Here is a 12,658-nt window from a genome sequence, read left to right on the forward strand (position 1 = left end):
TGCCGTCATCATCATCATCAAGAAGAAGAAGTACCATCAACAACATCAACATCAAACATCAACATGACCTCCCTACAAACCCGCTGGAAACAAATCTATCAAAACCACCTCCCCTCCCTAGCAAAATCCAAAGATCCCGTCCAAAAAAACTGGCCCGTCCACCTAGATCACTGTTTCGCCCGCATAATCCTCGACAATGCCATCGGCAAAGATCAACCCTGGACGAAAATCCTCAAGCAACCGGCGATTAAGAATATGAGTGCAAATCAGCTGAGAGATGCTATTGAACTCGCGGAAGAAATCGCTACTGGACAAGTCGATTTGAGGGAATTGAATGAAAAGAGCCTTGAATTGCGAGGGAAATTGTCGAGGAAGAGAAGTGCCGACTTTGAACCTGCGGAGAGGAAGAGGAACATGGTCAAGAAAGTAAAAGTGGGAAATGAGACGGTGTCGAAATACTTCCAACCTTGCCCTCCTAACCCAGCCCCGAATTCGAATCCCAACCTCGCCACCAAAGAATCTAAAGAACCCAAAGATCCCAAAGAAGAAGAAGAAGAAGAAGAAGAAGAAGAAGAAGAAGAAGAAGGAGGAGGAGAAGAACAAGAACAAGAACAAGAAAAACAACAAGACTCTCTCCAACAACTCCCCCTCATAAACTCCTCCCCCCTCCCCCCCCCTTCCGCAAAAAAGTCCTCTCCCTCCTCTGCCAAATCCCCCGAGGGAGATATAGCACCTACGGCGCCCTCTCCTCCCACCTCTCCCAGACGTCACCCACATGCGCCCGAGCAGTAGGTTCAGCCCTTCGAAATAATCCTTTTGCACCACAAGTCCCCTGTCATAGAATTCTCGCGGGGGATGGCAGGATTGGAGGGTTTGGGGGGAGTTGGGGTGAATTGGGGGAATTTGCTAAAGAGAAGTATGAGTTGTTGAGGGGGGAAGGGGTGGTTTTTGATTCGAGGGGGAAGGTTATTGGGGAGGAGGTTTTTCGGGAGTTTAGGTGAGATTTGGGGTGGGATGGGATGGCATAGGAGGAGTTTTGCTGATTACAAACCACCACGTTCGAATTGAGATTCACTTATCTCATCTGTGGAATCAGAAGGTGGGAAGTTGAGAATCTTTCCCTGGCGAGAGGGAAGATTCGAGCGTTCCTCTCGTCTTCCGTTCCGCGTGCCCTCTCACGAGAAAGAGAGAGAAGGATCATGGCGAAATTCGAGGGTGTCAAACCCAGCTTCTCTCTCAAATCTATCAGTAGCCGTCTGCCAAACAACCAGAAAGATCTCCAAAATGGGGAGACATTGCCCAAAAGGGACTTGATACCGATAATGGCCAGTTATGGGATAGAGCTACCTTCGAAGGCGGGATCGGATAGCGCTCACCTCAAAGTCTGGAAATCTTGTCAGAATTTCATGAATAAACCACCGGCAAACTCGGAAGAAGGTTACTTGCGGTTGGAAAAGCATCTTCATCTATATTCCAGTCCATTCAACATCAACGTGGCAAGAGAATCGATCTATACCAATACAATCCTCAACTCCGCGATATACAAAATTTCAATCTAGGAGTCGGATTGCTCGAGCGCCTGCTTGATTGAGAACGGAGTTGAGGTTCTTGCAAGAAGAGGGGACTTGCGCTGGATGAATTGTATTGGGACGCCTACTACTACGAATGGAATATGAAGGTGTGTTGCTGGAATGGTATGCTATCTGAAGGATGGAGTTAGTGACACTATGATGGTGATATCTCTCCCCAGTCCGCGATGACAGTAGAACTAAGTATTTCCCTCTCAAGTCCTCTTATTCTTCGCACGTACTCGAAAGCAAAGTCCCACATCATATCCCCCAAATCATCCCTCCATCCCCTTCACTCCAAGGATTTCTAACCAGGCCTATTCATAATCTGTGTAAACCCCGTAATCTCCCCATTCGTCATCTCCACAGAATTCATACTCTCCCCAATCGTCTTCTCCACAGAACTCGTAATCTCCCCAATCGTCTTCTCCACAGAACTCGTACTCTCATACACACCACCACCACCCCCCATTCATAATCTGTGTAAACCCCGTAATCTCCTCATTCGTCTTCTCCGCAGAACTCGTATTCTCATACACACCATTATTACCATCACTCCCATCAACAACATCTCCCGTCCCCCACCGAGACGCCATAACGGTCAAAGAAATCATGATAATAAGCATCACAACAGACATGATGATATACGTCAGATTCCACCGAGCGCGCCTAAGTTCCGCAGCAGTAAGCGGCGGTCGTTGATCTCTAGCAGCAGCAACGAGACCGGAGCCCTGGGCATTGCCAGCAGCAGCAGCAGCAGCAGCAGCAGCACTAGCTCTAGCAGTAGCAGCGGCGACTTGAGCCCGAGCAGCTCTAGCAGCGACTCTAGCGGGTTCGAAAGCTGCGTGGGGAGCTCTGTCGCGTCCTCCACCTCCTCCTTGTCCTTCTTCCAGTTCGGCGGGTTCGGGACCTTGTTTGTCGACGCGGTAGCCTGGGAAGAGCGAGGTTGTGGGTGCTCTGGGATTGTTGTCGTATGAAGGGGGAGGTGGGTGGGCTTGCGAGGTGGTGGTGGTGGTGTAGCTGGGGAGTTCCATGTCTGTTTGCTGTGAGGAGGCGGAGGCGCGGGAGGAGGAGGGGAGGGTGTCACGGGGTTGTTGTGTTGGGGAGGGCTTTGTGATGCTCATTTTGAGGGGGTGAGCAGTATTGTCTTCTTGTGGAATTTCTTCTTGATCGGGTGGAATATTTCTGATCTGGTGGTGGAATTTTTCTGATCGGATGGGATGGAATGAATTTTGTGAGAGGAGTTGAGAGGAAGAGGACTGTGGAGAGGTAAATAAAAATGATGGCAGCCGTCGTGTGCCGCGTATCTCCTATCGAACCACGTATACCTTGCGGTAAGAGGATAAGCTCAAGTTCTCATTGATGGATATTGGAAGTCATTTGTTGAGCTTGAATGGTTCCGCTTGGTTCCTAACCTGGTAGACTTCTACTACGACCATACCTTCCCTTACCTATATCTTGGCGCGGATAATCTTGGCAAGAAGTATGGTGTAGAGGAGGGAAGGTGTGGTGCAAAGCTCCTGTGTCCTGTATAGAGGAGTTTCTTCCTTTATTCGAAGTCTGTACATCAACAACAACCAACCGCGTATCGAAACAATTCGAACCAGCCTTGTCTCTGGCATATACTTCTCGCATCATCGAAACCCACAATCATACCCTTCGTCAATAGCAGATATACAACATGTATCCGTTCTGGAGACCTTCATCAACAATACCATTGGCATTGAATGTGCCTCTGCCAGACATGTCCAGGGAGGCTCGACCTTCCATCGCATCAAAGCCACCGCCATCCTACCGGGTTCCAAATCCAGCACCTTCTACTTTCCCATCCAAACTAACCATTCTCACAGACCAACCCAACATCAAGCTTTTCATCACACCAAACCAGAGATTCCCTCCCGGCATACGGCGGCTTTCAACAGGTCCCACTCATTGATCCAGTTCCTGTCAAAAAACAGCCATTATTCCCCAGGTAGCGTCGAGTGGCAAGTTTGATGAAGGACCGGAGGTGCATCCGCATTATCATAGCAACCATCTTAGGTCTTGGACTGTCCATCTTGGTTCTCATATCCGTGGTAGACGTATTGCGATGCAATCTGGACCTTAACAAGACGCAACAGTGCGAGATGCATGACTCGACTCTCTCCTGCGATTCCGAGGTGATGACATGTGTTACGGCTGGTCTTTGCGGGCCAGATGAGTGGAACGCATGGTCATATCCAGTGAGTAACTTCTGGCCCTGATTGATGGCTGCTGACTTTTTCCAAATCCAGACCGGTAGGATCGCGGCTTGCAAAGTGGAAGGAGAAGATTCCAACGACACTACTGAGGGAATTTGGGAGTGCCAAAGGGCTCAGTGCGGTGGACGAGGGGATGATTGCTCAAACGTGGAGCCTATTTGTCCCTTTGGGTATGGACTCCACATTCATTGAGTCGCTCACTTGGGACGGGATGTTATTGCAACGTGTACAGCGGACGCGCGCGGAAGAAGATGTCTGGAACCTTTATCAGTAACTTTCTTTCAAGTCGAGGATTTCACATGTCAAACCATGGTATAACATTCACTTTTTGCAAATCGTTGGCTTGGTATAAACCCACATTTACAACTTCCTCAACACATACATCTTCTCCCTTGATCAAACAATCTAACCACTCGACCATCCCACTTGCACGCACAATCAGCAAAATCTACCCAAACCCGCATCTTACCGACCATGTCTCCTCACGCCACTCRGCCACCAGTCTACAGCCCACCAACCAAAACCACCCGATTCCTCGACTCGAATGAAAATCCAAACCGAGCATACCTCGAGGTTAGTCCTCCATCATACGGAACATGCGGCGCCCCACCTCCCCCCTACCACGACCACGACGGCGACACAAGATCGGCATATACGAGACGAACCTGCTACTGCCGTCCAGGAAGACTGTCATACGCGCATCCAGATACCCATCACTGTCGTACTCTTTCATCTACGCAAGTCATGGTTATTGCGATTGGAGTCTGGACGGCTGGAATTTTTGTCTTGGCTGTTTGTTGGGAATTGAGAGGGTATTTGGATCGAATTTGAGGGGGAAAAAATGGAGATGGACATGTTAATCTTTTCCAAAAAGTCGTGGAGGATGCATGAGCGGGGATACAGTAAGGCTAGGATATTGGGTGACAATGGCGGCGACGTTGCGGCGACGGGCGGCGGCAACTGAAGGAAGGAAAGGAAATGCAAGTACCGCATGAGGAATTCCCATGAATGCCACCACGTCTTGGCGGACGACCTTACACACACTAGCAGAAAAATGGTGGCGGTTGGTGTAACCGTCCATCATGTGTTATTAGTGTTGGTCCATTCAAATGTCCAGCCGCAAAGACCAAATCAAGGCCTGATCTACAATTTTTTTTTTGGGACTTTGGACCTGCCTATAAGATCCTTAGTGTGAACTCTGGTGGCGTAGGGCGGAATTCTCCACTGACTGTAGTTGGCGGCCTCGTACACACACACAATAACAAGGGCCTAGAGTCAGGCGGGGAGTTCGTTTTCGGACATCCGGACGCTGCACCTTGTTGGCTGGCGCTATTACCTAGTCTCGAAAAAGCGTGTCGATGTATCTATATATRATATAGATAGGAACTCGACGCCAATAATATGGGAATTGTGGTCGTACAACCTAACCTGTTGAAATGCATTTTCCTCGTCTCGCTCTCTTCATCAGCCTACTGTCAGCAGTCAGCGCCGCCGCTCCAGTGGAGGAAAGACAAGTCGTCGCCAATAATCCTACGGTAACAATCAGCAATGGTGTCATTATAGGTACCGCAACAGCCATTCCCAACCAGCCAAACGTGACGCCCGCGAAATCATACCTGGGAATTCCCTACGCGAAACCCCCAACCGGTGACCTTCGATTCGCACCTCCTGAGCCTCCAACATCCTGGACTTCACCTCTTCAAGCTCAGAGTCTCCCACCGGCTTGTCTGCAGCAGTTTGGTATGTAAACATCATCTTCTTCCCCATATGGCGTGACTGGATCAGTATTGACTTTCCCCCACCCCAGTGAGTGGTGCAGCTGGAGAGAAAGAAAAGGCATACTTCAACAACCCGGGCTATCCAGTTCCGGCCGAGAGTGAAGATTGCTTGTACCTCAACGTTTTCGCTCCTCAGAAGGCGAGTCCATCCGACAATAAAGCGGTCTTGTTCTGGCTTTTTGGTGGGAACAATGCATTCGGCACGGCTTCGTTGCAATACTATGATGGTAGCTCTTTGGCAGCCAACGAGGATGTCGTGGTGGTTGTCRTCAATTATAGAACCAACAGTAAGTCTCAGTACATCGTGCATGATGGCTGGATGATGACTGATAGTTGTAGTGTTTGGGTTCTCCAACTCACCTGAGATCCCCTTTGGGAAGCAGAATAGCGCATACCTGGACCAACGTCTGGCACTACAGTGGGTGCAAGACAATATCAAGGAGTTCGGTGAGCCGTGTCTTCTCATATGTCATGTCATTCCACTTGCTGACACTTTTCAGGCGGCGATCCAACTCGAGTCACTCTCTTTGGAGAAAGTGCTGGAGGCCACGACATCAAACAACTTCTGGCAAACCCACCAAGCCCCCTGCCTTTCCACGGAGCTATCATGCAGTCGCAGAACCAGGCTCCGACTGGTTATGGTCCAGCCAGCTATGCGAACGTAGCGAACCACTTTGGCTGTGGTAGTGCTTCCTCCACTTTGGCCTGCCTTCGCAAAGTCTCTGCAACAGACATCCAATCGTATATTACTGCCCAAGGCCTTGGATTCCAGGAAGTGGTATGTGAACAAGCGTGCCTGATCCTCGTGATGTCCTGGTAGTCACGAAGAAAGTCGTTTGAGATTTCCAGCCCTTCTATGTCTGCGACGTTGCTGATTGTTGTACTTTCTTCTTTTAGGTCGGCGATGGCACTTCAGTCGGCAAATTTGCCATTACCAGCCTCCTCTCAGGAAGCTTCGCAAACGTGCCCATCCTTATTGGAACGAACGCCAACGAGGCTACCGTCTTTGTGGACCTTCTCGGCATCGATGACAACACTCCTCTCAACCAGTCTCTTGCCAAGTATGGCTTCGATTTCGGGATGCCCGACTCGACTGTGAACGCCTTGTAAGTCAGATGGCAAGATATCRCGAGCATACTCTCCCTCCCAGCCCGCGCTATCTGGAACGCACGCTGACCATCCTTCACTCCTTATAGATATCCAAAACTTATAGGAAGCGGCAAAGCGCTGGCCAGCCAAGTCCTAACTGATCTCCTCTTCACCTGCTCAACTCAAACCCTCTCAAGCGCCATCCAGATATCAGGACGTTCCATCTGGCGCTACAGCTACGCAGGAGACTTTCCCAACCTACATTTATTCCCCAATGCAGGCGCATACCATACCAGCGAAATCCCATCCGTCTTTGGAACTTATCCTCTGAAGAATGAATTCGGTTCCGCCACCCAAGACCAAATCGCTTTGAGTACATACATGCAAGGCGTATGGTCTGATTTTGCGAAGAGCCCAAATACTGGAATTCCGTGGCCTAAGCTTGGAAGTGCGTTGGGCAAGGAGCTGGGTGTCTTGGGTGGGAAGAATGCTCCAAGTGGTGAGGAGACTAGATATCTTATCTCGAGCGATGCACCTTGCGCTGTGTTCTCGCCACTTTTGATCGCTGCTGGTGCTGCTTACTAGGCTGCATGTCAGGCTAGGTTGGTGTGGTTATCTCGACAGAAACTTTAGTAAGCAAGCAGTTGCAGGACATTTCATGCTTCAATCGAGTCAAATGAGCGGAGATTCCTTTCGAAGTGTGCTTTGCCAATAACATGCTAATAACAATATCTTGCGAGTCCGGATGATGAACGTGACCGTGTAGTTGATGACATGAACAGAGACGAAGGGGTGGAGTCACAGGAAGCACCTAACCCTAGCCACCACTCTAACCATCTCGGGACACCGACCAGGACATCCCTGCACCGTTCCACACTTCTAGGGATGGGCGTACACGGTGTATTTAACTTTCGGCCTTATGTATACCGTATGTATACTATGTACATAGGTGTGTACATAACGGTCGCGCTAACTAAGAATAGTATAGCGGTACGTGAATCTCTATAAAAGGAGTAGTATACGACGATATATCTACCCTTACTGCCTTTGCTACTCTTAATGCTATACTAACTTGTCCGAAAAGGCTCTCTAGGTCCTTATCTATACTACCCGTCCTCTCCGCTAGTAAAACGGACAAAGAAATAACACCCCTAGCGTGCGGCAAATACAGCGGTATATTACGACGGCCTGCCTAATTAGGAAGGCCGCTCGGTGTACACAGGCACCTTATTTCACAGACCCTGTGTACACCGTATACACAAGCTGTGTAATACACCGGTGTAATAAACAGCCCATCCCTACACACTTCTTCCATACAATAACCATCCCCTCTTCTCACAAATCACAATAAACATCATCTAAACAATGACCTCTCCCTTCCAAATCCTCACAGCAGAATCCTCCCACATCCCCCACATAGTAGAAATCCAATTTTCCGCCTTCCAAAACGACCCCTATCAAGAATCTCTCTTCCCAGGCGATCAAACCCAGCCCAGCAATCCATCAACAAGCCCGTGAACGCACAGAAACATACTGAGAAACAGATCCCACAGCACAATGGAAAGTCTGCCTAGACAGTAAAACCAACAACACCATCCTAGGTTTCGCATTATGGAATGTCTATCCCCACCAACGTCCCTCAAGCGAATGGACAAAACTCCCCGAGGTGACTTGGTGTGAGGGACGTAAAAAGGAAATCGCCACCAATTTCCTCTCCATGAATGCGAATTTGAGATGGAGATTATGGGGCGGGAGACCGTACATTTTGCTCAATTTGTTATGTGTTCATCAGGACTTTCAACGAATGGGAGTAGGGAAGGCACTTATGGAATGGGGAGTGAAGCTCGCGGATGAAGTACATTTGCCTGTTCATATTGAAGCCAGTCCGGCGGGAGTTTATCTTTATCGGAAAATGGGCTTTCGAGAGGTAGATGTCGCTGTAGTCAAAGCTGAGGAATGGGATGGTGGTTATGATCGAGAATATATCGCGATGGTTCGGGATCCGTATCAGGCCAACAAGTGATATGAGATCGAGGGAGAGATTGATATTAGAGTCATGTGGAAAGCTCTGAGAAGTTGGAATACTCGCATGCCAATGAATCTGACGCTTGTGATGCAGAGATGACAGCAGATCGTAAGAAAGAGCCCCATTTGAACAAGTGTATACCAATTCCCCCATGCATCAATCCCAAGTACCGCATCTCTCAATCCTCCAAATTCACATCCAAACAAGGTCCCTGATACCATTTATGCCCAACAACACCATAATACGCCACCCCCAAAAGAATCACCCCTCCATAAACCAAGCACGAATAACTCATATTCCTTGTCGAAATCCCCTCACTAACATCCGGAGGGAAGAAACTAAACACCACCGTGACAAAAGTATGCAATGCCGCGAAAATATTAATGGGCATTCCCCATTTCCCAAGCCTCCAGGGTCCGAATGGGATCTTCTCGCCGCGGATTCTTCGAAGGATCATCAGACATATGGGGATGAGGTAGGAAGTGAGGATGGAGCTTGTGGTGAGGGATACGACGGCGTTGAAGGCCACGACGTTGGCGAGGTAGAGGAGGTCGAGTAGCGTGACGATGACCCCTGTGAGAGCAATTGTATAGAGGGGGATAGACCAGCGGGAGTCGATCTGGAATTGTCAGCAGGTGTCCTTGCAGAATGAGAGATTTCCACCAGCTTACTCGTTTCAGAATACTGGACCCAGGAAGTCCGCCATCCCGACTAAAACTCCAAGCCTGTCTACTCGCACTCGCCACAACTCCAAAAGTCGCACACACAAACATTGTCAATAGCATCGCAGTCATAACACTCGTCCCAATGGCAGATTTGGTAGCCTGGAGGAAGATCTCCACGAAAGGAAACCCTTGAAAAGCAAGCACATCCTCGGGATTGCCAAAGCTATACAGGATGATGAGGAAGGAGGCGAACCCGAAAGCACCATTGATAAGAATGGTACTGATCATAGCCCGGGGAACATTCACCGCCGCATCGACGACTTCTTCAGCCATGTGGCAAGCGGCATCATACCCAATGAACAGAATCGCACAACTGGATTGACCAACCAGCCAAGCAAGACCCGGAGCATATCCCGAGTAGACAWTGAAATCCTTCCAGACAAAAGAGTCCGGACTTCTCGGCGCGAGATGCACAACCGGAACGAGAAGGGCAAAGAATCCAATAACATGCAAGACCAAAATGGCCCCTTCCAGAGCCGGCAGGATCCTGATTAGGACGGTGTTGATGAGGAGTGTCAGAGCTAGAACGCTGAGAATCAATAGCAGACCTTGCCATCGTGGTGCCGGGTATTCGGGGTCGTTGATGGCGATGATGGATTGAATGCATTGTGCTCCTAGGTACGTTCCAGTTGCGGCACTGGCTTCCCAGCCYAGGGTTGAAATCCAGCCGGTGAGCCTAGAAGATGTTAAGCATGCTCGGCTCGTTTAGATTCTGATCTCACGCACCAGCTGAGGAATTTAGCATGCTTTTTGGGAGCCAGTAACGCAGACCAGTGGTATTGGCCGCCTGTGGGAAGTCAGTGTCACATCATTCGTGAAGATCTCCATCTAATGTCCAGTTTCATCTCTGTCAAACGAAAGTTGACATCATCCCCGACTCACCAGAGACAGGATACCTGCAAGGCATCAGTCAAGGCCCACATCTCCCAGCAACTCGCAACTTACATGCTAGCTAGCTCAGCCATACTCGCAGAAGTCGCTAGCGCACCCAGAAAGCCGGTAATATATCCACTCAGCATTGCAGGTCCTCCACCATTGATGAATGCGGTGGTAAAGAAGGGAAGAGCAGCTTCCCAAGTACACATCATGGAAGCTGATAAACCTAGAATGGTGAGAAAGCCAAAACGTCGCCGAGTTTCTTGTTTGATGCCTAGATTGGCCATGTTCGCTGCATCTCGGGACGCAGAGTTTTCAATGTGATCTGACATCTTGGTTTCAGAATCGTTGGAGTCTTCCGTTGAAGGCATGGTGGGAGATATTGTGTTGAAGATGTGTATGGAGATGGTAAAAGAGATCAGAGGACTCCCCAAGACGTCGTCTCAGCGACTGCTCCTAAGATCTGTTCGACGATTCAAGGACCGGCATCAAAGAAGAGCGCGAGTATATCATGCAGTCTTCAAATGTATGACTTCCACGAGCTGCAGCTCTTTGACTTTGACGGAGCTCCGACGGGGAGAGGTGATATGGAGCCATTCAGCGAAACATGATCTTGTACAACCCCAAATACCACTCACCGTTTCTGCGGGTATACACTAGCTCTCAAGCCATGCACTCACCGCACATGGTCTGGCTGGCATTGGATACTGTGAATACGTCTTTCGGTGAGCACGAACGCGAGTGATAGGTCACTTTCCTCTGGCTACGATACCATACGTGGGCTCTGTCAAGCTCGGCTTCTCTTGGCAGTCGAGATAGAGAGAGGTCCAATGATCTGCAAATTGGGCTACACTGTCACGTGAAGAGTGATGCGGTGGTATGCAATGAGATGACGGAAGAAAGCGACTTGACACGATCTTGCATGGTTGACGCGTCCTTGCAAGGCTGGCAACTCCGGAATAGGATTCATGGCAAGTCTCGGTCGTCTTCCAAGACCATGGCGAGCAGGCAGAAATGAGGGAGCGCGCATCAAGTACTTTTTGATGAATCTTGACCATCCATGCCATGAATTCCAAGAACAGATGGAGGTGCAAAGATTGAAGAATATGCTGATATTGATGCTGATATTGATGCTGATATTGATGCTGATATTGATGCTGATTGCTGTGAGGTTGTGGAGGGAGGAGAAGCACGGAGCACGGAGGACGGACATTACAGGAGCCCAGTCCGACGCTCCCTGCTAGTCCTCAAAAAGGACACCCCCTGTCCCTGTCGACGCTCTCGGATCCGTCAAACCTCTCCAATCCACAACGTCGAAAGCGTTCACCTCGCGACAAGTGCCCAGGGATTACCCCAGCACACCCACGGCCCATCCCCTCCTATATCTCCCTCCTGACTCTCCTCACTGGCCCGCTCGCTCGCTTGTTCGCTCGCGCCTTCACCATGGAGACCTTCAACAAATTAGCCGGCGTGCAAGAGGCCTCGGACGTGACGGAACCCACCCGTCAGCTCTCGCGCGCAGACCTGCCCTCCGCTCCGCCAATCCCCAACGACCCCAGCCAACCCATGGACTACTCAGACGCACGTAGCACCCACAGCGGTGTCGGAGGCAATCGTAGTTCGCTTCCCCTCCGGCGCCGCGCCTCGCATCGCTCCTTTCGCTCCAAGAAATCCACGGCCACTTCTCGCGCAAACAGCCTGTACAACCCCTCGGAATCCGTCCCTCCCACGCCACATCTGCCACCCGACATGATTCTTCCGCGTCCGAGTGCCGATGGGACCACTCATGAAGCACAGCCAGGAGATGAGGGCATGGAGGAGGGGGAAGAGGAAGAAGAAGACGATGAAGACTTCCCCTGGGGACCTTCTCATCCGTGCTTTCCCCATCCAAATCCTCACTGCCATCCCCGAAGCCCGGAAGCCTCTTTGACCCGTGTCATTCGCGTCAGGCGGGACTGGCTAGCGAGCGGAGACCTCTACCCTCAATACGCAAATCTCTATCCCGAGATCCTCGATTCTTGCGTCAGCGATACCGAATTCCGCTACTTGATCTCCAACATCAACGCCATCTTGAGAAAGTCCCTTTCCCCATATTCAACACGAGCATGGATAGACAGTCTGATCGGCGTCGCGACGGGATATCTCTGGGAGGATCTGGGATGGACGGGCGCGAAAGCGGGGGAGAAGGCATTGGAGCGGTTCATTGCGAGGTGGAATCGAGAGAGAGAGTCCGAGGGCAGGGAAGTCAAACTGGTGCAGCTGAGAACCACGGGTTTCATGTCCATGGACTTTGTTATCGCTGATCCGGGAGTCGATTCACCGGATTATGAAGATGAAGAGGAGGTGGCATAACGTC

General features: G+C 50.2%; 6 protein-coding genes; 4 read left to right on the top strand and 2 right to left on the bottom strand.

Annotated features, from left to right (window-relative positions):
• Window positions 1–63: 63 nt before the first annotated feature.
• On the top strand, window positions 64–792 carry RCC_07090 (uncharacterized protein; the record flags this gene model as incomplete). Its single annotated transcript, XM_023772349.1, has 1 exon — window positions 64–792. One exon carries the CDS (start codon window positions 64–66, stop codon window positions 790–792), a length of 729 nt encoding a protein of 242 aa, XP_023628117.1.
• Window positions 793–2,014: 1,222 nt separating this feature from the next.
• On the bottom strand, window positions 2,015–2,692 carry RCC_07091 (uncharacterized protein; the record flags this gene model as incomplete). Its single annotated transcript, XM_023772350.1, has 1 exon — window positions 2,015–2,692. One exon carries the CDS (start codon window positions 2,690–2,692, stop codon window positions 2,015–2,017), a length of 678 nt encoding a protein of 225 aa, XP_023628118.1.
• A 2,552-nt stretch (window positions 2,693–5,244) lies between these two features.
• Window positions 5,245–7,260, top strand: RCC_07092 (related to triacylglycerol lipase V precursor; the record flags this gene model as incomplete). XM_023772351.1 has 6 exons in its annotated part: window positions 5,245–5,548; window positions 5,616–5,873; window positions 5,926–6,033; window positions 6,087–6,364; window positions 6,484–6,692; window positions 6,783–7,260. The coding sequence occupies 6 exons, from the start codon at window positions 5,245–5,247 to the stop codon at window positions 7,258–7,260; spliced, it is 1,635 nt and encodes a 544-aa protein (XP_023628119.1).
• A 1,132-nt stretch (window positions 7,261–8,392) lies between these two features.
• RCC_07094 (uncharacterized protein) lies at window positions 8,393–8,698 on the top strand (the record flags this gene model as incomplete). Its single annotated transcript, XM_023772352.1, has 1 exon — window positions 8,393–8,698. One exon carries the CDS (start codon window positions 8,393–8,395, stop codon window positions 8,696–8,698), a length of 306 nt encoding a protein of 101 aa, XP_023628120.1.
• A 181-nt stretch (window positions 8,699–8,879) lies between these two features.
• RCC_07095 (related to amino acid transporters) lies at window positions 8,880–10,391 on the bottom strand (the record flags this gene model as incomplete). XM_023772353.1 has 5 exons in its annotated part: window positions 8,880–9,320; window positions 9,373–10,102; window positions 10,153–10,213; window positions 10,309–10,322; window positions 10,372–10,391. The coding sequence occupies 5 exons, from the start codon at window positions 10,389–10,391 to the stop codon at window positions 8,880–8,882; spliced, it is 1,266 nt and encodes a 421-aa protein (XP_023628121.1).
• A 1,354-nt stretch (window positions 10,392–11,745) lies between these two features.
• Window positions 11,746–12,654, top strand: RCC_07096 (uncharacterized protein; the record flags this gene model as incomplete). Its single annotated transcript, XM_023772354.1, has 1 exon — window positions 11,746–12,654. One exon carries the CDS (start codon window positions 11,746–11,748, stop codon window positions 12,652–12,654), a length of 909 nt encoding a protein of 302 aa, XP_023628122.1.
• Window positions 12,655–12,658: the final 4 nt, after the last annotated feature.

Source organism: Ramularia collo-cygni, assembly GCF_900074925.1.
Source record: "Ramularia collo-cygni strain URUG2 genome assembly, contig: RCC_scaffold11, whole genome shotgun sequence".
NCBI classification, from domain to species: Eukaryota; Fungi; Ascomycota; class Dothideomycetes; order Mycosphaerellales; family Mycosphaerellaceae; genus Ramularia; species Ramularia collo-cygni.